General features: G+C 45.9%; 1 protein-coding gene across 1 annotated transcript in view; it reads right to left on the bottom strand.

Moving 5' to 3' along the window:
- The window catches only part of LOC311240728 (serine/threonine-protein kinase WNK4-like), a gene marked incomplete at its 5' end in the record, with an annotated part of 152,523 nt that overhangs the window by 20,571 nt on the left and 109,407 nt on the right, over positions 1-22,545 (bottom strand). Inside the window, 7 exons of the mRNA XM_084329301.1 lie at positions 1,126-1,322; positions 4,008-4,221; positions 4,354-4,659; positions 10,323-10,466; positions 13,956-13,998; positions 20,327-21,143; positions 21,915-22,035. Of these exons, the coding sequence (XP_084185427.1) occupies positions 1,126-1,322; positions 4,008-4,221; positions 4,354-4,659; positions 10,323-10,466; positions 13,956-13,998; positions 20,327-21,143; positions 21,915-22,035 (1,842 nt within the window). The remainder of the gene's footprint in view (positions 1-1,125; positions 1,323-4,007; positions 4,222-4,353; positions 4,660-10,322; positions 10,467-13,955; positions 13,999-20,326; positions 21,144-21,914; positions 22,036-22,545) is intronic.

Below are 22,545 nucleotides of genomic sequence, written 5' to 3'. Positions count from 1 at the left end.
AACTGGGAAGGGTGAGGCGTGACCACTTCCGGCGTAATATAGAGGCACGCATGGGAGTGGCATGGTCACGTGCAAGTGGGTGCATTTGTTTTGTTTCCCAGAGCACACTAGGTGCTGGAGATAATGATATATCTCGGTAGGCAGAGCGAGACGCTCAGCCAGTATTCATATAACTATAGGGTTATAGGATAACCTTACGTTATTTACAGTAGAGACCATTTATAAATAACAGCTATCTACAGTAGATCATTTTAAATAACAGTCATATCTACAGTAGTTCATTTATAAATAAGTTATATACAGTAGAGACCATTTATAAATAACAGTAATATCTACAGTAGATCATTTTAAATAACAGTAATATCTACAGTAGTTCATTTATAAATAACAGTTATATACAGTAGAGACCATTTATAAATAACAGCTATCTACAGTAGATCATTTTAAATAACAGCTATCTACAGTAGATCATTTTAAATAACAGTCATATCTACAGTAGTTAATTTATAAATAACAGTTATTTACAGTAGAGACCATTTATAAATAACAGCTATATAGAGACCATTTATAAATAACAGTTATTTACAGTAGAGACCATTTATAAATAACAATTATTTACAGTAGATATCATTTATAAATAACAGTTATTTACAGTAGAGAACATTTATAAATAACAGTTATTTACAGTAGAGACCATTTATAAATAAGTTATCTACAGCAAAGCCCATTTATAAATAACAGTTATTTACAGTAGAGACCATTTATAAATAACAGTAATATCTATAGTAGAGACCATTTATAAATAACAGTAATATCTACAGTAGTTCATTTATAAATAACAGTTATATACAGTAGAGAATATTTATAAATAACAGTTATCTACAGTAGACCCTTTTAAAATAAGTTATTTACAGTAGATCATTTAAAATAACAGTAATATCTACAGTAGAGATCATTTAAAATAACAGTTATCTACTTATTCTTAAATGTATATCAGCATTGCTCTTTATCAGCAATGCCTTCAGTGACCAATCATATTTGAGAATTCAACAAAGTAAATAATGAATAAATAAATAAATAAATCATTTAATTATATTATATGATGCTGCAGTGTATCCTCCCTACCTGTAGGGGGCAGTATATCCAGCCTCTGTCGTCGGTAGGGGGGGTAGTTGCTGGTCACGGACAACCTGCGCTGTCGGGTGTTCAGCATGGCCGCCGGGGAGACGATCCCAGGGGGCGGGACTTTCCCCATCCTCTCATACAGCTCCTCAATCTCTCTCTTCTGATTGGCCTGGAGCGTGTGTATCTCTGACAGATGTCTGCGGGGGTGGGGTGGGGTGGTTGGGGCGGTTAAAGCCAGTTTATGTTGTTTCTCTCCTGAACTGAATCAGTTACACAAGACCTAGCGGGCTAATGGGCTTTAACAACAACCAATATCTTAGTTTTGTACCCATAACAAAGGCATACTGCAACACTGAGATTATCGCCCTATGAGTTGTGATGTCATAATGAGCTAGATCATTACTCTGAGCTGTATTTAAAGGTGCACTTCACCAAAAAAAATAATGCTGATTTATTTTGCACATAATCTCACACACGTCCAAAAACTCAAAACAGTTATATATAGGAGCTATAAGTGGATTTTATGAAGCTAGGATGAGTTTTCTGACCAGACTATATATACTATTTACCACAGTAGGTATATTGTGTTGAAGATGAGATGTTTGAGATGGAGAACATGGGGAACATTATGACATGTGACCCAACTATGTGCATGTTTTCTACAAGACACGTATGGTGCATTCAGCCGGTCCTCGAGTTTACCACCAGAAAATACCAGTGTTAAATACTAAGTGGTAAATACCAGTGTTAAACTACTGTGGTATCCTTGACTGGCATTTCATAACAAATATGTGTGTATAATTAGAAAACCATAATGCAAAAAGCCAGGTGTACCTTTTCAACAGCAGAGTGGGTTTTCAGTGCTAAGTAAGGAGTGATACTGGTGTTACAGGAACAGTCATTTCAACCCCCACACTAACAGATGTACTTAACTACTTAAAACAGAAGGAACAGTCACTCAACCCCCACTCAAGCAATGGCTAATCTATAGAACAAACAACACCTTTCCATAGGGGGTGACAGTTGCACCAAAAAGCAGAAGGCTAAATGAAACAATTATAGATTAGAGACAAAACACACTGTTACATCATCACTGAAAACTGCAAATATCTGTAATAATGGTTAAATACAAATAATGCCTTAAGTACATATGACTAGAAGGATTAGATCTTCCCACGCGCAGAGTGGGAACCTCGAGTTGACTTTATGTTAATGTACCTCACACCCCCCTAGGGGCCAAGAGGACAGCTGGTCTGAACGAGGGCAGACCAGCACAAACAAGATCATATTAATTAAACTGACTTATTAGATAAAAGGATTTAAATGTAATTTAGAATGTCACCTGATTATGCAATTTGGTATCAAATGGTAAACAAAAGAGTAAAACTGTGATAATACTGGAAGAGTGTAATTCATATACACTGGAAATACTTTGTAAAAGTTTATGGGAATACCCCTCTGTCCAACTGAGAAAACCAGCCCAAAGGAGGGGGCCATGGCCCCCCTGGGGCCACAGACCAGACCCCAAAGAAGAAGACAGGGGGCGTACCGCCCCCAGAAGACAAACCTGATTGGAACCCAAGAAACAGAAGAAACGCCTGTTTTTAGAATCAAGAACCAATTGGAACAGAACACTAAATATATAGAAATAACTGATTGGCTATGGATCAAGTCAACTTGTGGCATCATTTTGAGTATATAAAGATGAGAACTCATTGTATAATTAGGCCAGACAGATACCCCACGAAACCCCAGGGGTTCTGGCCTCCGCCTCTCCACCAGAGAATGCTGTTAGCCGTTTCATGTGAGTAAAATAAAGGACCCATTGTTGGTTAGAGTAACATGTACAGATCCCTATCTGTTGACCAGGTTTACTCATGTGAAATGCTCAGTCTATTCTCTCTTCATTTGATAAACATGACTACTGTTTTATGTACAGACTGGGTTTGATGTGCAAACCTTATCAATCCTTTTGTACAACATGTTTGATGTACTATGACATGATCCCTGTATGTAAACAATCTTTTAATTCACTCTGAGCCCCGAGGCAAATAAACCCTTTGAGTTGAACTATAGTTCCTTTGTCTGGCTGCACAGTTTTATTCTCTACTGGCTATTTTGGGAGTCAGATGAGAGGAACCATTCTATCATTCTCCTTCTTCCATCCGGTTAGCAAAACCTGTATGCACTGTGATTAATCTAATGTATTGACTTAGAATATACGACACTACCAAGTGGTAAATACCAGTGTTAAACTACCAAGTGGTAAATACCAGTGTTAAACTACCAAGTAGTAAATACCAGTGATAAACTACCAAGTGGTAAATACCAGTGATAAACTACCAAGTGGTAAATACCAGTGATAAACTACCAAGTGGTAAATACTAGTGATAAACTCCATGATACCAGAGTTTAGGAGTTGTGACGTTTCACTGACCTCTCACCTTTTGTGGTGCAAATATACGTTTTTATGAACACAGAGTCTCATGAGACATCATCAGTAATATGATGTTGACCTGCTGGGATTCATCAGTAATATGATGTTGATTAATCAGTAATATGATGTTGATTCATCAGTAATATGATGTTGATTCATCAGTAATATGATGTTGATTCATCAGTAATATGATGTTGATTCATCAGTAATATGATGTTGATTCCTAGAAATCACTCAAACCACCTGCATCAAGAAAGAAAGGTTGAATAATCTGCTGAATCTGCTGCCTTCCATCTGATTGGTCCTGACTTTCTGACCTAACTAACTCAGCCGAACTCAGTTAAACAACTTGGTCACGTGATAAATGTACAACTTCACGAGTTGACGAGGGTCGACAACGTTGTGTGATTGAACGCTAAGCCGGGCGACTCCACCAATGACATACCTGTCCTGCAACTCCTGCATCTCCTCACACGTCACCTCGTCGTCGCCCTCCGATTCGTCCGAGCTCACGTAGGAGGCGGAACGAGTGTAGTTCACCCACGATTGGCTGAGCCCGGCGCCACTCGCCCCAGGGCTGCCAGCAGACCCCTCCCACAAGCTGACGCTCAGCCTCCTCACTCTCCTCTTCCTCTCGCCCTCCTCCCCCTCCCACTCTCCTGCGTCTCCAGCTGTTCCTCTCTTCCCTCTCTCCTCCTCCTCCTCCTTATCGCTCCTCTCCTCTCCCCCTCCCGCCCCCTCTCTCTTTTTGGAATCTTCATACGAGTAAAGGAGGGAGTTGTCATGGTGACCGAGGGACCCTGCTGAAATCTGATTGGACGGGGAGACTGACAGCGTGCTGATGCTGTTCTCCGATTCGTCATCGTCGTCGTCGTCGCCCTCCTCCTCCTCCTCCTCCTCCCCCTCCTCCTCCTCCGTGCTGCTCTCTGGTTGGCTGTCCCTAAAGGAGGGAGGAGGGGAGCGCGCAGTGGGAGTGGCCATGAGGTGTGGGTGGGCTTCTGGAGGGTGGGAGGAGGGGCTTAGAGGAGTGGAGGCGGGGATATCCCTGCTGGGCGTGACCTGGAAACGCCCCACTGTGACAGCTGGTGTTTTACTCTCTGTGGAGAGAGAGACGCATTAGAGCGGCACATCCTGGTACTCTGACTGTTTTCACTGTTTCTATTGACCGTTTCACTGCCACACTACAGAAGGTTAACCCTTTCACTGCCACACAACAGCAGGTTAACCCTTTCACTGTGTCAATACAGCAGGTTTACCCTTTCACTGCCACACTACAGAAGGTTAACGTTAGGTTATGACTATAACCAAGTTCTGTTAGTTAGGGGCGATGCTTGGCTTCGCCTTCTGCACTATCTCGCGTACGTGCACGCGTACTGAATAAACCACAAATGTACCTCTAATACCAGTATTAGTCTGACCACACCCCTCATCAGCTTACCTTCATAAGCAGGTGTGTGGTCACCTGCTCTCCTCCTTCCCAAGCTTTCACCACAAGGTGAGGTCAAGGGCTGCAGCGGCCGTCCGAAGCCAAGCATCGCCCCTAACTAACAGAACTTGGTTATAGTCATAACCTAACGTTCTGTATCGTTAGTGGCTTAGCTTGGCTTCGCCTTCTGCACAAGGGAGGCCAAGCGGAGCCACTTGGCTGACAAATACACCCCGCTGACAGCCCCCCAAAACCATCAGAACAGGGAGGGCCGAGCCCCCCCGACCCCCCCTAATGGAGGGTAGCCCCCCTATTAGGGACGTCACGGGAGGGCGACGGACCCGACCGTGCGAAGAGGCACTCAAGCAACTCAACGCACAGGGTGAGCAGACCGTGGCTTGACCCACGACTACACACACGCACAACCCGCATGCCACCCGGGAACGAACGGAGGAACAACCTCGTTACTGCCCCCAGAATCACGGGGTCAAGGGCAAACCCAACCCCGTGGCAAGGCCGTAGCAGCGGAGCACGAAGGAAGACCCAGACCCACCAAAAGGACTGGACTCCCTGGAATGGGGGCCCGGAGAAGTCCATGATGCCAGCATCAAGACCCCACCAGGTGGGCACGTAGTGCCCCGCCCCCCACATCGCCAGCGTATTCGGACAAAGGCCCCTCAGTTACTGCACCTGGTATTCCCAGGCGGAACCAACCAGGCCAGTAAGCCGAGCGGGCCCCGTCCCCCCAATAGTACACCGCCTGGCACACTGACCCTGCAGAATAGGCAGTCAGCATGGCCGTAAGCACACAAAAAAGGTTAACCAACGGAAGCAGGCAGCGCACCGGGGAAAAACCAGGCAACAGGCTGTTAACCCTAGCCTGGAGACTGCGGACGAGACAGGCGCCAGAGGGGACAGCTGAACACAGCCGCCCCGGCGGAAGGAGCGTAAGCTGGCGGTGTTGCATGACCAAGCCTCCATTTAACAACCCCCACCCAGAGGGGTCGAGGCAGAGAAGGCTGACACGATTGGCAGACGTCATGAACGTGCAGGGGCACCCTCAACCGGTGAACCCGGGAGTTGACACTGCTCCAACACACCAGGGAACCAACCACCTCGGTGTTACCCAATGCGGTGGTTGTTCCTATAACCCCTCAAGAAAAAACTCCAAAACACACCTGCGGGTATACACCGGCTATACCGCAGTACAAGTGTTTCAGTTTCCAAAAAGGGTTAACCCAGGCCTACGGGTCGCAAACATCACTTCGGACCGGGCCTGGCGGTACGGGAAGCACAGGGTCACCAGAGGAGGTCAAAAAACCACCCCCACAGGCCCCTCTTCGCCATGCGTGAGAGAGGAGCGAAAAACAATGGAGAACCAGCCCCTAAGCACACCGTACCTGGTATTCCCCGGCGGTCTCCCAACCAAGTACTAACCAGGACCAACCTGTGTAGCGGCCGAGATCCGACGAGATCGAGCGCGTACAGAATGGCATGGCTGTAAGCCATGACGACAGTGCTGAGTAAAAACATACCCAACCAGGGTCTCCATAGCGCTTAACCCTGTGACACCCAGACCGACCTGGCATTTTTCCCCCTGAAAAAAGCCCAAGTCCCTCAGGGTACCAGAACAGCAGATCTGCATCCCCGGCGGACAACGGGTTCAACTGATCTGGACCAGCGTGACCAGAACCAGTCCCGTGCCCTAACCACGCCGACATGCCCCAGGAAAAGGGCAGATATGCGTGTTGATCTTAACATGAAAAGAAGGCGCCACCCAGACGTCGGGACGAACCGCGCCTGGTGGCCCACCCCAAGGGCGTGAGACCCCACTACATATGTTCAGATCCATCCCGTCATCATCCCCCAGACATGAACGAGGATCCGTCGACAACCCACCCAGGTCATGGGATGTGGTCGCCGGAAGAGGAAAAACCCCCATCTCAGTTGCTTTATAAAAACGCTGTTTCAACCACAAGCAACTAAGGCGTGCCAGTCAATCGCCTGTTTACAGCGAGCTAGCACTATACGTGCGTCGGGACACACCCCCATCAATGAACAGGCTATTTAGACCTGCCATTGAATCCCCAAGGCGCCCAGGGGAACGACAAGAGGGGTGTGACACTCCCTAACTCCAACACTTCTGGAATAGAAAGAAGGAAGCATCAACAGTATGTATCCCAGTCTACACAGCCGGGGTAAAAAATGTTCACATTTTTACATCCCACCACCCTCCCATAGGAAAGAGACGGGGATCCCCAGAGAGACTTCCCACGCGAGCTGTACAGATTGAAAAGAATATATTGCACCTTGAGCCATGTAAAAAACTGGTTTTAGGGCCTCCGGGGAAGAGGCACCGAACCCATACACACTCAATAAACGAATTGAATCGAATATACATACAATAGAAAAGGACCCTTCTAGAGGGTCCACTCACTTTGACAATCTGAGGAGGAAGGCTCTGTACTCTGATGGAGGCTTCCTCACATGGATCACATGGAAGAAGGAGTCCGAACTCACAGAAGGCCTGAGTAGGCGCTTGGTGAGGAGGAGCCCTGACCACCCCCCCTGAAAACAGATCCATCACATGGACCTGAACAGCACACGGAAGTCCTACCAACAGAGACGCGCACGGTGACGTACTCTATGGCGGGGGAATTCCTGCGGTGCACACGCCCAATATACCAGGCCGTGGGACCAGGAACTCCCTCCCCCCCCCCCCCCCCCCCCCCCGTAACGTGCCGAACCGCCACGTGACGGGAACCTTGAAGGACAGGGGGTGTACCCCTGACCGACAGAACAATGGGGAGAGGAAAGGTTACCAGTTCACCCCTTTACGACCCCACACCCATGATACGACGTAACGACAAAAAGAGAATATGACACAGTCATAGTCAGCTCTATGAAGCGTTTCACAGCTCCACACAGCGCACGAGCTAACCTGCTATCTGATTTTTACTAAGGAAAAACACAGAATAGAGAGGGCTCTAAGAACCCCGGTCCAACATACACATGTGCTTCTGTGGCCAGTACAACCCAGTTGTAGGTCACATGACACACACAACCCATCATCATCACAATGAGAGAATACATCATTCTTGATTAGTATCGACCACAGGCCTTGCTAAGCACACGACAGCAACCAAACCAATTTCCCTTTAGGAAATAAGTTTCTCCAGCAGATTTAGCACAACCTCAGCAATCAAGCTGAGAGTTACATCGTATCCCTACCACACAAAAGACACACTTAATGCACAACATGTCTGATAGGAGGTGATAAAGTCCCCAGGGAACCGGGGGGGGAAAAACACAATCCTCCTATTTCACCCTCAATACGGCCAGTTAAAACAGGAAAACCTGTTAATGTGTGAACTCACTGTCCATTGTCATTACAGTCTGAGAAAGAACATTCTTTTACTCACTCGTCACCAAGCATAGCTTCATAGGTTAGTTGCCTTAGTAGTGAGTACACGGTACACATAAACACCATGATGTTTCTCACACAACAACCAGATCAATACATCACGACCTGCACGGAGAAGCTACTGCCAGTGACAAAAACAGCTCACACACAACCCGCAACGTATCTCAAATGCATTGCAACAACACACGTTTTGGGAAAAAACACCGTCATTCACAATACATTTAGCAAGGTAAAACCAGAAGACGTGTTATGAGGGTCTGGCCAACCCCGTACCTGCCCGGAACGCAGATCAGCGAAGTGCAGTCACAAGCGTCCCGTGTTGTTCGATCCGGGCAGCGTCGCCGCTCCACCAGTCGCTACAGTCCTCTTTGTTGACGCAATCCCCGTCTAGGCTCGGGCAGGGTTGACGAACATCCCCTGTCAAGGATGACGTCGTGGTCAAAAGTGTAAAACATGTTAAAAATCAAAGCACGTTCAACAGAATAGCATCAAGCTAACGGCTGCTCCAGCCGTTCGGGTGCTATCGCTTCCGCTCGCGAGACGCCGATCTACGACGCACGCGATCAGGAGCGAGCTCCCGGCGGCGCGCGAGAAGCCAAGCCACCCCGCGCCAGGCCACCGACCGGCTAACCGTAAGCTATGAACATGTAAACAATGACATAACACTCACCCAGACAGGCCGCCGTTCTGAACCCTCCTCACTTTTTAAGAGAAAAGGGAAAACAAGACGTCAACACCGCTTCACAACGGTGACAATAACACGTCCGGCGGAATCAGCACAGTACCAACTGGCCTGTATAGCTGACTTTGAACATGAATCTGCCGCTATCGCACATTACATGCACATATCCCCTCGTGAAGGAATACTCTCATTTGGATATGAAAGATGGGGTCTTAACACGGTGACAGAGAGAATCCACTCGTCCAGAACACACAGGGATCACCAGTGTCAATGGTCGCGGCCCACTAGTTAAAACTATAATGGTCGCCAGACCAAGGCCTTCTGTCGCCTAGACGGCTAAACAAAGGACCCTAGCCTGGGGCCGGTTTCCATAAACTTCGTCTAGTAGCCCCCATAGCACTAACAGACAAGTGGAGCCCGCCAGCAAACACTACTCACCCAACCTGGAACGCACCGCTCCTCACAACAGCGGCATGTCCGACAGTTCAGCTGTGGCCTGAACTGTCGGACATGCCGCTGTTGTGAGGAGCGGTGCGTTCCAGGTCTGGTTTCACCCCAACAAACACAGCAAGGAACTGCAGTTGAGAAGCATGCAGCGGCGTGCTCCCAATACGAAAACCGGTGGAGGGTTTGTAGAATGATCATCATCTTCTAGACACTCCAGTACGAAGACAATATCGCCGTATTTTCTCGAAAATAGTGAGAGAGAAAATAAAGATATGATGTCAACGTATCCTTGTTTCCCAAGCTGTTCCTAATCCAATTTCTTCCATCATGGTGTCAAGTGTGGGGATCTACCGAGGCACCTCTTCCTTGTGGTGAAAGCGAGAAGGAGGAGAGCAGGTGACCACACACCTGCTTATGAAGGTAAGCTGATGAGGGGTGTGGTCAGACTAATACTGGTATTAGAGGTACATTTGTGGTTTATTCAGTACGCGTGCACGTACGCGAGATAGTGCAGAAGGCGAAGCCAAGCTAAGCCACTAACGATACAGAACCCTTTCACTGCGACACAACAGCAGGTTAACCCATTCACTGCCACACTACAGAAGGTTAGCCTTTCACTACCACACTACAGACGGTTAACCCTTTCACTACCACACTACTACTACTACTACCTGGACATTTAATATTAACTTGTGAATCTAACCTATACCTGGACATTTAATATTAACTCATGAATCTAACCTACCTGTGCATTTAATATTAACTCATGAATCTAACCAACCTGGACAGCGCACAGTGGGAGTGGCCATGAGGTGTGGGTGGGCCTCTGGAGGGTGGGGGGAGGGGCTTAGAGGAGTGGAGGCGGGGATATCCCTGCTGGGCGTGACCTGGAAACGCCCCACTGTGACAGCTGGTGTTTTACTCTCTGTGGAGAGAGAGACGCATTAGAGCGGCACATCCTGGTACTCACTGTTCACTGTTTCTATTGACCGTTTCACTGCCACACGACAAAGGGTTAACCCTTTCACTACCACACTACCAAATGGTTAACCCTTTCACTGTGACAATACAGCGGGTTAACCCTTTCACTGCCACACGACAAAGGGTTAACCCTTTCACTACCACTCTACCAAATGGTTAACCCTGTCACTGCGACAATACAGCGGGTCAACCCTTTCACTGCCACACGACACAGGGTTAACCTCTTCCGGTACCGGTCCCGAACGTATTCAAGTATAAACTAGGGCTGTCAGTTTATCGCGTTAATTAGATTAATTAATTACACAGCAAATTATCGCGTTATGAAAATGAAATAAAAAAATTAAAAATTAATTTAAAAAAAATTTTTTTTTATATACATTCTTTATTATTATTATTTTTTTTAAATCTCATTCATTCCATAAGAACGTAGAATACACATTTACAATTTTTTTTTAAATGGTCCATTTGCATGTTCTTACAGTAGTATCTGATTCTAGGGACATCTATGGATCTCAGGGAATGTATTCCCAGTGTCAGAAATACTGTGTCTGTTACTAGGCTTGAGTAAATTGTAATGAACCAAATGAGAATATCAATTAATTTATTTTTTTTTTATTTTTTTTTACTGTGAATAACACCATGCAAAAATGTACCAGACCTGAAAAATCTAAGCAAATGAATAAAGGGAAGATGATTAAACAGAAGGTTTTGTAGATACAGTAATGAATTCTGCCATCCGGACACATGCAATTTGAAATATGATTATAGAATATAAAATATCAGGCCTAAAATGGTTATGCGATTAAAATGCGATTAATTAGATTGATTAATTAATTACAAATCCTGTAATTAATTAGATAAAAAAAATCGCCTGATAGCACTAGTATAAACATCATAAACATGTCACAACAGCATTTAGAATGTATATTATCATCAATACGTTAGTTTAGGAATAGGTTAAAGTTTTATATAGATAGATTTTCCTCTTTGGAATGTCTATATAATCCGCGAGAGGCGACCATTTTGTAAAACCGGGGGAATGGGAATTGTAGTTTTTTTGCTGCCATTTTGTAGCGGACTTCCACAGGTCTGGTTCTGCGTTGAATCTTTTGAAAACTACACTTCCCTTAAGATTCTATGGGGTTCAAGGTTCATAGTACTTTATGAATTATTTCAATAACTGCTATTATTCGGGATAATTCTACCACAAAAGGTAACGTTTATGACAAATATTGAAAGGTATCTTCCCTATTGTTAGCATGTAGCAAAATTTGTATCTGAAATTAGTTTCAAAACGGTTGCACCCTAATCAAAATAAAAAAGCTACTGTATTTACAGTAGATTTCATTTTCTGTTCTCACGCCTGGTGATACTAAATCCAAATTGAACTCGGGCATTTGAAAGATAATATATGTATATATATATATATATATATATATATTAAGGCTGTCAAATATATCGCGTTAATATCGCGTTAACTCCTGATTCTATTAATGCCACTAATTTTTTTAACTCAAGATTAACTAATTTTTTTTTTTTTTTTTTTTTTATTACTAGACTTCACTCAGGTGTATTATTGATGCTCTCATTGATACTATGTTTGTTTCTGAAGTGTGTGTGTGTGTGTGTGTGTGTGTGTGTGTGTGTGTGTGTGTGTGTGTGTGTGTGTGTGAGATGGGGGTGAGAGAGATGAGGAAGGGGCAAAAGAGAAAAAGAGTTGGGAGAGTGTGTGTGTGAGGGAGAGAGGGGGGTGTGTGATTAATCAGCCCTTGTGTGTGTGAATGTAACAAGTTCCTAACGTTTTCTTTCCCCTATTATTTCATGCACACTTTATTCATTGTTTTAAATTATTATTTTCTTTTAAGTTATTTTGTGCATCACTCTGTTTTGAATTTGATGCAAATTTGCAATGCATGAGAGTCATCCTTTTGTGTTAAATGGCTGCACAAAGCAAGCATTTGTTGACTCGCATGTTGATAAGAGTATTAAAACTTGGAACTTGAAAAAGATCTGTTTAAAGGGGAACTATTTTACTATTTCTTTCACTATTTGGGCACTTTTACACAATTCCTGTGAGTCTATGGAACACCTCTGTAATATATATATTTTTTTTATTCATTGTTTTGTATTTCTAATCAAGTCCTCAAAAACAGCATTTTTCTACCTCAAGATCTTAAGCCGTTTTGAGCCTGGGCTCCAACCACTGTGTGCAGCTCATCTTGTATCTCAACATTAACATGCAGCGGTGTCTCAAATCATCACATTTTCAAATGACTCAGTTCAGTGAGGGTGAATATTGTGAGAGGAGAATTGGAAGAATGCGCCAATATGAGAATTTTGAGACATAGATCATATTAATATAAGTTCACATAGCTAGGAAACAATGCTAAACACTCAAAAAGGCCATTTATAAGATAGTTCCCCTTTAAGGTAAAAAAAACAATTTAAAATAAAAATGCGATTAATTTGCGATTAATCGCGAGTTAACTATGGACACTCATGCGATTAATCGAGTTAAATATTTTAATCGTTTGACAGCACTAATATATATATATATATATATATATATATATATATATATATATATATATATATATATATATATATATATATATATAAATGTGCGAATTGGCTATAATAAGGTAATTTATAAGCCTGCTATTCTATATTCTATAATAATATTTCAAATTGCATTGGTCCGTATGGGAGAATTCAGTACTGTATCTACAGAACCTTCTGTTTAATCATCTTCCCTTTATTAATTTCCTTAGATTGTTTGTACACGTGATCTCAAGAAGGTACTGAACGAGATCAGTGGCAGTTTATAATGTTTGGTCATTATTAGCATGGTGTTATTCACTGTCAAAGATGCAAAGAAAAATCATAATTCATATTCTCCTTTGTTTCATCACAATTTAAGCAAGCCTAGTAATAGACACAATATTTCTGACACTGGGAATACATTCCATGAGGTCGATAGATGTCCCTAGATACCAAGAATATGCAAATAGAATATTAATATTAACTCATGAATCTAACCTACCTGGACATTTAATATTAACTTATGAATCTGTGTGACCTAAAACTAAGAGGTAATGACTATTTCTGGGCCTTGATAGTCTCCAGTGTGATTTATATCCCTGTGTTTTGTCCTAAAGTTGTACTTTATGAACAAACATCTAATCCATGTTCATTCACTTCATCAGCGATAAAGAGACAGACAGATAGATAGAAAGATAGAGAGAGAGAAAAATAGAGACAGAGAGATAGAGAAAGATAGAGACAGAGAGAGATAGAAAGAATAATCCTGTAATGGAGGGGCCGTGTTGGAATGACCAGAAATACAATTAATTCATTCATATCTATATAAACCTATTCAAACGTCCAGGGTGTACAATGGCTGCAGACAGGAGCAGTGAAAGTGGAGCCCCACCTTGTAAGGAGGAGGCAGGAGGTCCCTGGTCAGCCAGGCTGATCTGAAATACAGAAGAGAGAGAGAGAGAGAGAGAGAGAGAGAGAGAGAGAGAGAGAGAGAGAGAGAGAGAGAGAGAGAGAGAGATATGTAGTATGTTCTTCCTGTGTCTCAGGACAGTTCAGTCACTATGTTCTTCCTGTGCCCCAGGACAGTTCAGTCACTATGTTCTTCCTGTGCCCCAGGACAGTTCAGTCAGTATGTTCTTCCTGTGCCCCAGGACAGTTCAGTCAGTATGTTCTTCCTGTGCCCCAGGACAGTTCAGTCACTATGTTCTTCCTGTGCCCCAGGACAGTTCAGTCACTATGTTCTTCCTGTGCCCCAGGACAGTTCAGTGAGTATGTTCTTCCTGTGCCCCAGGACAGTTCAGTCACTATGTTCTTCCTGTGCCCCAGGACAGTTCAGTCAATATGTTCTTCCTGTGCCCCAGGACAGTTCAGTCACTATGTTCTTCCTGTGCCCCAGGACAGTTCAGTCACTATGTTCTTCCTGTGCCCCAGGACAGTTCAGTGAGTATGTTCTTCCTGTGCCCCAGGACAGTTCAGTCACTATGTTCTTCCTGTGCCCCAGGACAGTTCAGTGAGTATGTTCTTCCTGTGCCCCAGGACAGTTCAGTCACTATGTTCTTCCTGTGCCCCAGGACAGTTCAGTCAGTATGTTCTTCCTGTGCCCCAGGACAGTTCAGCCAGTATGTTCTTCCTGTGCCCCAGGACAGTTCAGTCAGTATGTTCTTCCTGTGCCCCAGGACAGTTCAGTGAGTATGTTCTTCCTGTGCCCCAGGACAGTTCAGTCACTATGTTCTTCCTGTGCCCCAGGACAGTTCAGTGAGTATGTTCTTCCTGTGCCCCAGGACAGTTCAGTGAGTATGTTCTTCCTGTGTCTCAGGACAGTTCAGTCAGTATGTTCTTCCTGTGCCCCAGGACAGTTCAGTCACTATGTTCTTCCTGTGCCCCAGGACAGTTCAGTGAGTATGTTCTTCCTGTGCCCCAGGACAGTTCAGTGAGTATGTTCTTCCTGTGTCTCAGGACAGTTCAGTCAGTATGTTCTTCCTGTGCCCCAGGACAGTTCAGTCACTATGTTCTTCCTGTGCCCCAGGACAGTTCAGTGAGTATGTTCTTCCTGTGTCTCAGGACAGTTCAGTGAGTATGTTCTTCCTGTGTCTCAGGACAGTTCAGTCAGTATGTTCTTCCTGTGTCTCAGGACAGTTCAGTCAGTATGTTCTTCCTGTGTCTCAGGATAGTTCAGTCAGTATGTTCTTCCTGTGCCCCAGGACAGTTCAGTGAGTATGTTCTTCCTGTGCCCCAGGACAGTTCAGTCAATATGTTCTTCCTGTGCCCCAGGACAGTTCAGTGAGTATGTTCTTCCTGTGCCCCAGGACAGTTCAGTGAGTATGTTCTTCCTGTGTCTCAGGACAGTTCAGTCAGTATGTTCTTCCTGTGCTCCAGGACAGTTCAGTGAGTATGTTCTTCCTGTGTCTCAGGACAGTTCAGTGAGTATGTTCTTCCTGTGTCTCAGGACAGTTCAGTCAGTATGTTCTTCCTGTGTCTCAGGACAGTTCAGTCAGTATGTTCTTCCTGTGTCTCAGGATAGTTCAGTGAGTATGTTCTTCCTTTTTTCTTTTTGAACAATTTTTTTTTCAATTTTTGACATGACATAAAACTAGACACACAAACATTAACAGTAAAAATCCACAATAAATCACAGGACTATGACAGTCCAGTATTTGAATCAATATAAATGTAGATTACAAGATATATAATTACAATACAATACAATACATACATATGCTCTTGCTCGCTCTTCTTCACCCTTTCTTTCTCCTACCCCCCCACCCCCCCCTCAGGACCCCCCTTGTCAAGTCAAGTCAAGAGTTTTATTTGTCACGGCATACAAGTATACAATGAAATGCGGGTGGTCTTGCCCGCAACGATGTGCAATACAGTAGTAACAACATATAATAGAATCCAATAAAACAACATTGTGCAATAAACAGTAACATAGTAGGGCATATCGGTATTTGTACATAAGTTATTTACAGAGCATGGAGGACATGCTAGGTCCTGTGGTAGTGCATACACTGTTAGCTACGGATGAGGCACTGTGTCTTTCTGTACATTGCTATTTTATACAGTCTCAGGTTATACTATACTATTTTTAAAGTGACCTTTCCTTAGTGGCCATAAGTGTGGGCGTGTGCAGCATGAGTGTGTGCTTGCTCATGTTAAAGTGGCTGCTAGTGTGTGAGCGTGTACAGTGTGTGTATCGTGTGTGTGCTCATGTGTGCTTGTGTGTGTAGAGTTCAGTGTTCAGGGCTCTGATGGCCTGGGGGAAGAAGCTGAGCCGAAGCCTCTCTGTCCTAGTAGCTGGGGTTCGCAGGCGTCTGCCTGACCTCAGCAGCCTGAACAGGCTGTTGTTGGGGTGGTGTGGGTCTTTCATTATTCTGCAGGCTCTGGATTTGCACCTCTTGTTGTATAGAACCTGCAGGGGTGGTAGTGCAATACCCGTGGTACGCTCGGCTGAGCGCACCACTCTCTGTAGGGCCTTCTTGTCCTGTGCCGTGCTGTTTCCATACCAGGCAGTGATGTTTCCAGTCAAGATGCTCTCTACAGCTCCGGAGTAGAAGGACTGGAGTATCTTCCCAGATACTCTGAACTTCCTTAACTGTCTCAGGTGGTAGAGGCGCTGCTCCGCCTTTTTTTACGACTGAGTCTATGTGTGTTGACCATGTCAGATCCTCTGAGATGTGGACCCCAAGGTACTTAAAGCTGCTCACCCTGTCCACGGTAGCCCCGTTTATCCTCAGTGGTGTGTGTGTCTCCTGCTGTCCTCTCCTATAATCCACGATCAGCTCCTTGGTTTTACCAATGTTCAGGAGCAGGCTGTTGTCCTGGCACCAGCGCTCCAGTACCTCAACCTCCTCCCGGTAGGCCTTCTCGTCATTGTCCGAGATCAGCCCCACCACCACTGTGTCGTCCGCAAACTTCACTATGGAGTTGGAGCTGAACTTGGCCACACAGTCGTGTGTGTATAGTGAGTACAGCAGTGAGTACAGCCCTGGGGGGACCCGATGCTCAGGGTGATGGTGTTGGAGGTCTGACCCCCCACCCTGACCGCCTGGGGCCTTTCGCTCAGAAAGTCAATCCACAATCCAACCATTATTTAGTTTAAAACCAAGGATTACAAATTCATATGCTATGCTTTATCTTCTCCACCACATCTGACCAAATTGCTATGCTGGCTTCATTAACACCTAGGATTCGTGCGGTAGATATCTCTAAATAAATCACATCAAGATAGGTGAGAATCCATACCTTCAGGCACATTTTATCCGGTTGAATCCAACGTGATGCTATTAGCTTTTTGGCAGCCGTAAGACCGGACAAGATTAGCCTCTTTACATGTACAGAGTGTGATAACTGAGAGACATTATTCAGCAACAATACAGAAGGAAGTACAGGTATGGTCAGAAATAAAAATTCTGATAATTGCGTGGTTACTTCTTCCCAGAATATTTTAACAGGGGGGCATTCCCAATACATATGCATAAATGTACCGATATCACCCTTTAGACATAAGGAGCATCGAGAGTCTTGTTTAAGCCCCATTCGGTTCAATCGTATAGGAGTCAGGTAAGTCCTATGAATAAAATTAAGATTAATCTGTTGATGATCCGGGTTGCGTGACGATAGCCGAACGTTCGCCCAGACTTCAGCCCAATCAAAATCTACTTCCAAGTCTGGTATATCCTTCCTCCAAACTGAGTCTAGGGGAAGGACTTCATACGAAGACGTAAGTAAGTGACGATAAAAGTCAGAGACAAAGCCTCTCGATGTCTCCCTTTCATAAAAGAATTTATGATATCTGTGGTGCTCAAGTGGTATCTTTAATGGGACTCCATGAGCCTTCAAAGTTGCTAATAACTGTAGATAGAAATAATAAGTGGAGCTGGTGAGGTTAAATTTGTTATGTATATCTTGATAGCTACAGAAACCCCGGTCGTTGAAAATATCCCCGTATGTATGTATGTTCTTCCTGTGTCTCAGGACAGTTCAGTCAGTATGTTCTTCCTGTGCCCCAGGACAGTTCAGTCAGTATGTTCTTCCTGTGCCCCAGGACAGTTCAGTCAGTATGTTCTTCCTGTGCCCCAGGACAGTTCAGCCAGTATGTTCTTCCTGTGCCCCAGGACAGTTCAGCCAGTATGTTCTTCCTGTGTCCCAGGACAGTTCAGTCACTATGTTCTTCCTGAGGACAGTTCAGTCACTATGTTCTTCCTGTGCCCCAGGACAGTTCAGTCACTATGTTCTTCCTGTGACATGCACCACTCTCTCCTGAAGCTAGAAGTCAGAGAGAGAACCCTCCAACCGATGACATCACAGAGATCTCAAATCTGGGGCTGCTCCATAGACAATGAATGAGGCTCTGACTTTATGATGCCGGAAAATGTTTTTTTCTTCTTTTCGTCCAATGATTTCCTTACTTTTAACCTCTTAACACATTGAGTGCCACGCCCCTTCCGGGAAGTGACCACTTCCGTGCAGTTCCTTAAACCCATGTAAACATAGTTGTACTTTGTAGACCTAAACCTATATTTTATAGTATAGCTATGGGTCTAATAATGCCGTCGAGTCTCATTGAGCTGCTTCTGGTCAACGTGCAAAAAACAGATAATTTTTTCATCAGTACATTTCCGTTTTATACCGTTTTGAATATGAACATATATAAATATATATATAGTCCAGCCGCTTCTGAGCAATTCCAGGGAAAAGACACGAAAACAGCGTTTTTGTGTAATTCAATAAACATTTCAATTTTCGCCTGATTATCGGATCTTCCTGAAATCAACGCTAGATCATCACTATTATCCTTTGTTGTGCACGCATGCAATGTGATTTAGACCGGCGCCCCCCCCCCCCCCCCCCCCTCCTGCAACCCAACGGAAAACAACCAAACAGCTATAACACAGATAGCTTAAATCGCAGTAGAAATAAATATCAGATCAACGCAAGCTTTCATATATGGTGTCCTTACCTGGTCTCTGAAGTAATGAAAAAAAAGAATCCAATAATCTCATCGCCATTCCAGTTATCCACAGCGATCGTGCCTCCGACGTTGAAGGACATTGCTCTTCAACGGGCGAGCGGGGTCAGTAGTACAAAGCATCCCTACAAGTGTTTAGGACCTGCCCCCATGCTGCAGATCGGTAGAGAAAAGAAACCAACCCGTTTCTAACGGGGTGCATTACTGGCCGAAGGCATTAGAGGGCGGTATAATACCGTCTGCCAGCTCAGACACACTCAGAACAGTATGCACAAGGTGCTTCGCTGAATTATGAATGGCAATAGATAATAAAAGAAATACCGTGACAGAAACGTAGATCTACGTGAACGGCAGTCAATGTGTTAACAGGTGGGGTACTGCCGTTACAGCACTTTGCGAGCGTCTAGCGGCTCAGGGCTGCATTTTTCCGAATATATAAATTACCGTTCGAAAGATCTATTTGTTGCCATTCGAATGCCACCTCACTCGACCAAATCCGTGCCTCGGTTCTTGAGTTACATGATATGTCAGGCGAGCGTCTTTTTATGTCAGATGACCACCCCAGACTCCCGACGCTCCAGAACTGCCAATCATCCGCTGATTACAAGACGAAACATCCGACGAGCGTCATTTGACAAGCCATTCGGACGAGTCACCTCTAATGGTGAAAAAGATTGACCACCTTTGTAGCCAATGAAATTCTGGAGCCAGGGCTATCCCATGCAAGGGCTGATTGCAACGAGAAAGGGGTAGAAGAAGCCAGCGAAGTCCTTTGTTTTGACTAGAGCTTCGGAATCAATGGAAGCGGACGGCCATTTTGGATAACCATGCCGAATTAACGCCGGTACACACATTACAGAAACCTTTGTAGAACACTCATTTTCCGTGGGATTGTTATCAACTTTGGACTGTACTAGACAGGACTTCATGCTATGGAACTGTTATGTTTTCCAGCTCCTACCTCTCAGCTGGAATTCAAAAACAGGCATCTGGCAACAAGTAAACAGAAATGTGAGTACACAAAACCTTTACTTCAGTGTGTTGAAACCTCTGTAACTCTATTTCATTAGTGATTCGTCTTTGTTGTGGAAGAAAGTTCAGAATGTTTCCTTTCAAAAGAGACCAGACTCATGCATGTGCTATAAGTATAAAGTATAATAAATCGCGAATTACTTTGGGTATGCAATCGTCAGGCGTGTTATGCAAAACTAGCCCCATTTTTGCCCGATGCATATGTGGTCTCAAAACAAAACGAAAGTCTTTGTCAGAACTATAGCGTGTTGTGTTGTTCATACCTGGGGTGGCTCCTGATTCAGCGACAACGGTGTTGTTGTTGTTGTTGTTGTTGTTGGCGCTCCCTGCTGCTGGTGAGGCAGCCGGTGCCGGGAGGGGGGGGAGGCGGGAGCGCAGCCAGACGGGGGAGCGCGGGAGTCGATCTGGGGCTTTGGAGAGAGCGGGTACAGGGAGCGAGAGGGGGCGCGCTGGAGGGTCTGGAGGGTCTGGCGGGCCGGGGGGGAGCGGGAGGCCGTGGGGGCTGGAGGGGAGAAAGGGGTCTGCATTTGTAACCCGTGGAGCGGGCCTGCGGAGGGGGGAGGGGCTTGGAGCTCCTGCTGAAACCTGGCGAGCTGAGCTGTGGAGAGGGGAGGAAGCATCATTGGGTGGTGAAAGCCCTGGTTCTGGGCCCCGTGGGGGGGCAGGAGGGCCCCGTGGGGGGACAGGAGGGACTGGGTGACACTCATGGCCAGGGAGAACACATTAGCCAGGGAGAACACGGGCTGGTTAGGAGAGACCCACTGCTGAGGAGGAGGAGGAGCAGGAGGGGAGGAGAGAGCTTCTCCGCTCCACGAGACCCACTGCTGAGGAGGAGGAGGAGCAGGAGGGGAGGAGAGAGCGTCTCCGCTCCACGAGACCCACTGCTGAGGAGGAGGAGGAGCAGGAGGGGAGGAGAGAGCTTCTCCTCTCCACGACTCCTCGACGTCTCTCAGAGAAGCAGGACTCTCCACTGCCTCCTCCACTGCTCCTCTCCAAGCCCGGGTGAGAGAGGAGGTGGAGGGGGAGCGAGGAGGAGGAGGAGAGAGGAGTGGAGAGGGAGGGGGGGAGGCTCGGGTTGGTCTGAGAGGAGAAGGAGAGAGGAGTGGATAGGGAGGGGGGGAGGCTCGGGTTGGTCTGAGAGGAGAAGGAGAGAGGAGTGGAGAGGGAGGGGGGGAGGCTCGGGTTGGTCTGAGAGGAGAAGGAGAGAGGAGTGGAGAGGGAGGGGGGGAGGCTCGGGTTGGTCTGAGAGGAGAAAGAGAGAGGAGTGGAGAGGGAGGGGGGGAGGCTCGGGTTGGTCTGAGAGGAGGAGGAGAGAGGAGTGGAGAGGGAGGGGGGGGGGCTCGGGTTGGTCTGAGAGGAGAAGGAGAGAGGAGTGGATAGGGAGGGGGGGAGGCTCGGGTTGGTCTGAGAGGAGAAGTAGAGAGGAGTGGATAGGGAGGGGGGGAGGCTCGGGTTGGTTTGAGAAGGGGAGGAGAGAGGAGTGGATAGGGAGGGGGGGAGGGGAGGGTTGGTCTGAGAAGGGGAGGAGAAAGGAGTGGATAGGGAGGGAGGGAGGGGAGGGTTGGTCTGAGAAGGGGAGGAGAAAGGAGTGGATAGGGAGGGAGGGAGGGGAGGGTTGGTCTGAGAAGGGGAGGAGAGAGGAGTGGATAGGGAGGGAGGGAGGGGAGGGTTGGTCTGAGAAGGGGAGGAGAGAGGAGTGGATAGGGAGGGGGGGAGGGGAGGGTTGGTCTGAGAAGGGGAGGAGAGAGGAGTGGATAGGGAGGGAGGGAGGGGAGGGTTGGTCTGAGAAGGGGAGGAGAGAGGAGTGGATAGGGAGGGGGGGATGCTGGGGTTGGTCTGAGAGGAGGGGGAGAGAGGCGTGGAGACGGAGGGGGGGAGGCTGGGGTTGGTCTGAGAGGAGGGGGAGGAGAGTTTGGGAGGTAAGGAGGTGAGGTGTATTGATAGAGCGCAGGATAGAGCGACTGGAAGGAGCCTAGAGAGAGAAAGAGAGATGTCCAATCAGGAGAGAGAACTGCACACTGCAAAAATGGTCTGACAGAAATAAGAAATAAAAACTAGTTTTAAAAAGATTTATGTCATTGAAACAAGTAAAATAATCGAATCTAAAGTAAGCTTATTTGGCTTGGCAAGATTTCTTGAAATAAAAAAAATAAAAAAATCTACAGTAGGCTTCTCTCTCCTGATTAGATAAAGTGGGAAGGGATACCAGAAATTATTTGTTTGTTTTACTGCAGAGCGGAGGGACTGGGAGACCCATGTTACTGACCAGACACTATATCCGTGACAGCTGCTGGAATGTAGAGCTATTTAACACTTATCCTGCGTTAGTGGCAAGCGCCTTGCCCACTGTGCCACTCAGCCGCCCAGGATTCTATATTCTATAATAATATTTCAAATTGCAAGTGTCCGGATGGCACAATTCAGTACTGTATCTACAAAACCTTCTGTTTAATCATCTTCCCTTTATTCATTTGCTTAGATC

This window comes from Notolepis coatsorum (genome assembly GCF_963971535.1).
Source record: "Notolepis coatsorum genome assembly, chromosome: 14".
Classification (NCBI taxonomy): Eukaryota; Metazoa; Chordata; class Actinopteri; order Aulopiformes; family Paralepididae; genus Notolepis; species Notolepis coatsorum.
Note: the sequence above shows the minus strand (reverse complement) of the source record. Positions and strands in the feature narration are given on the sequence as shown.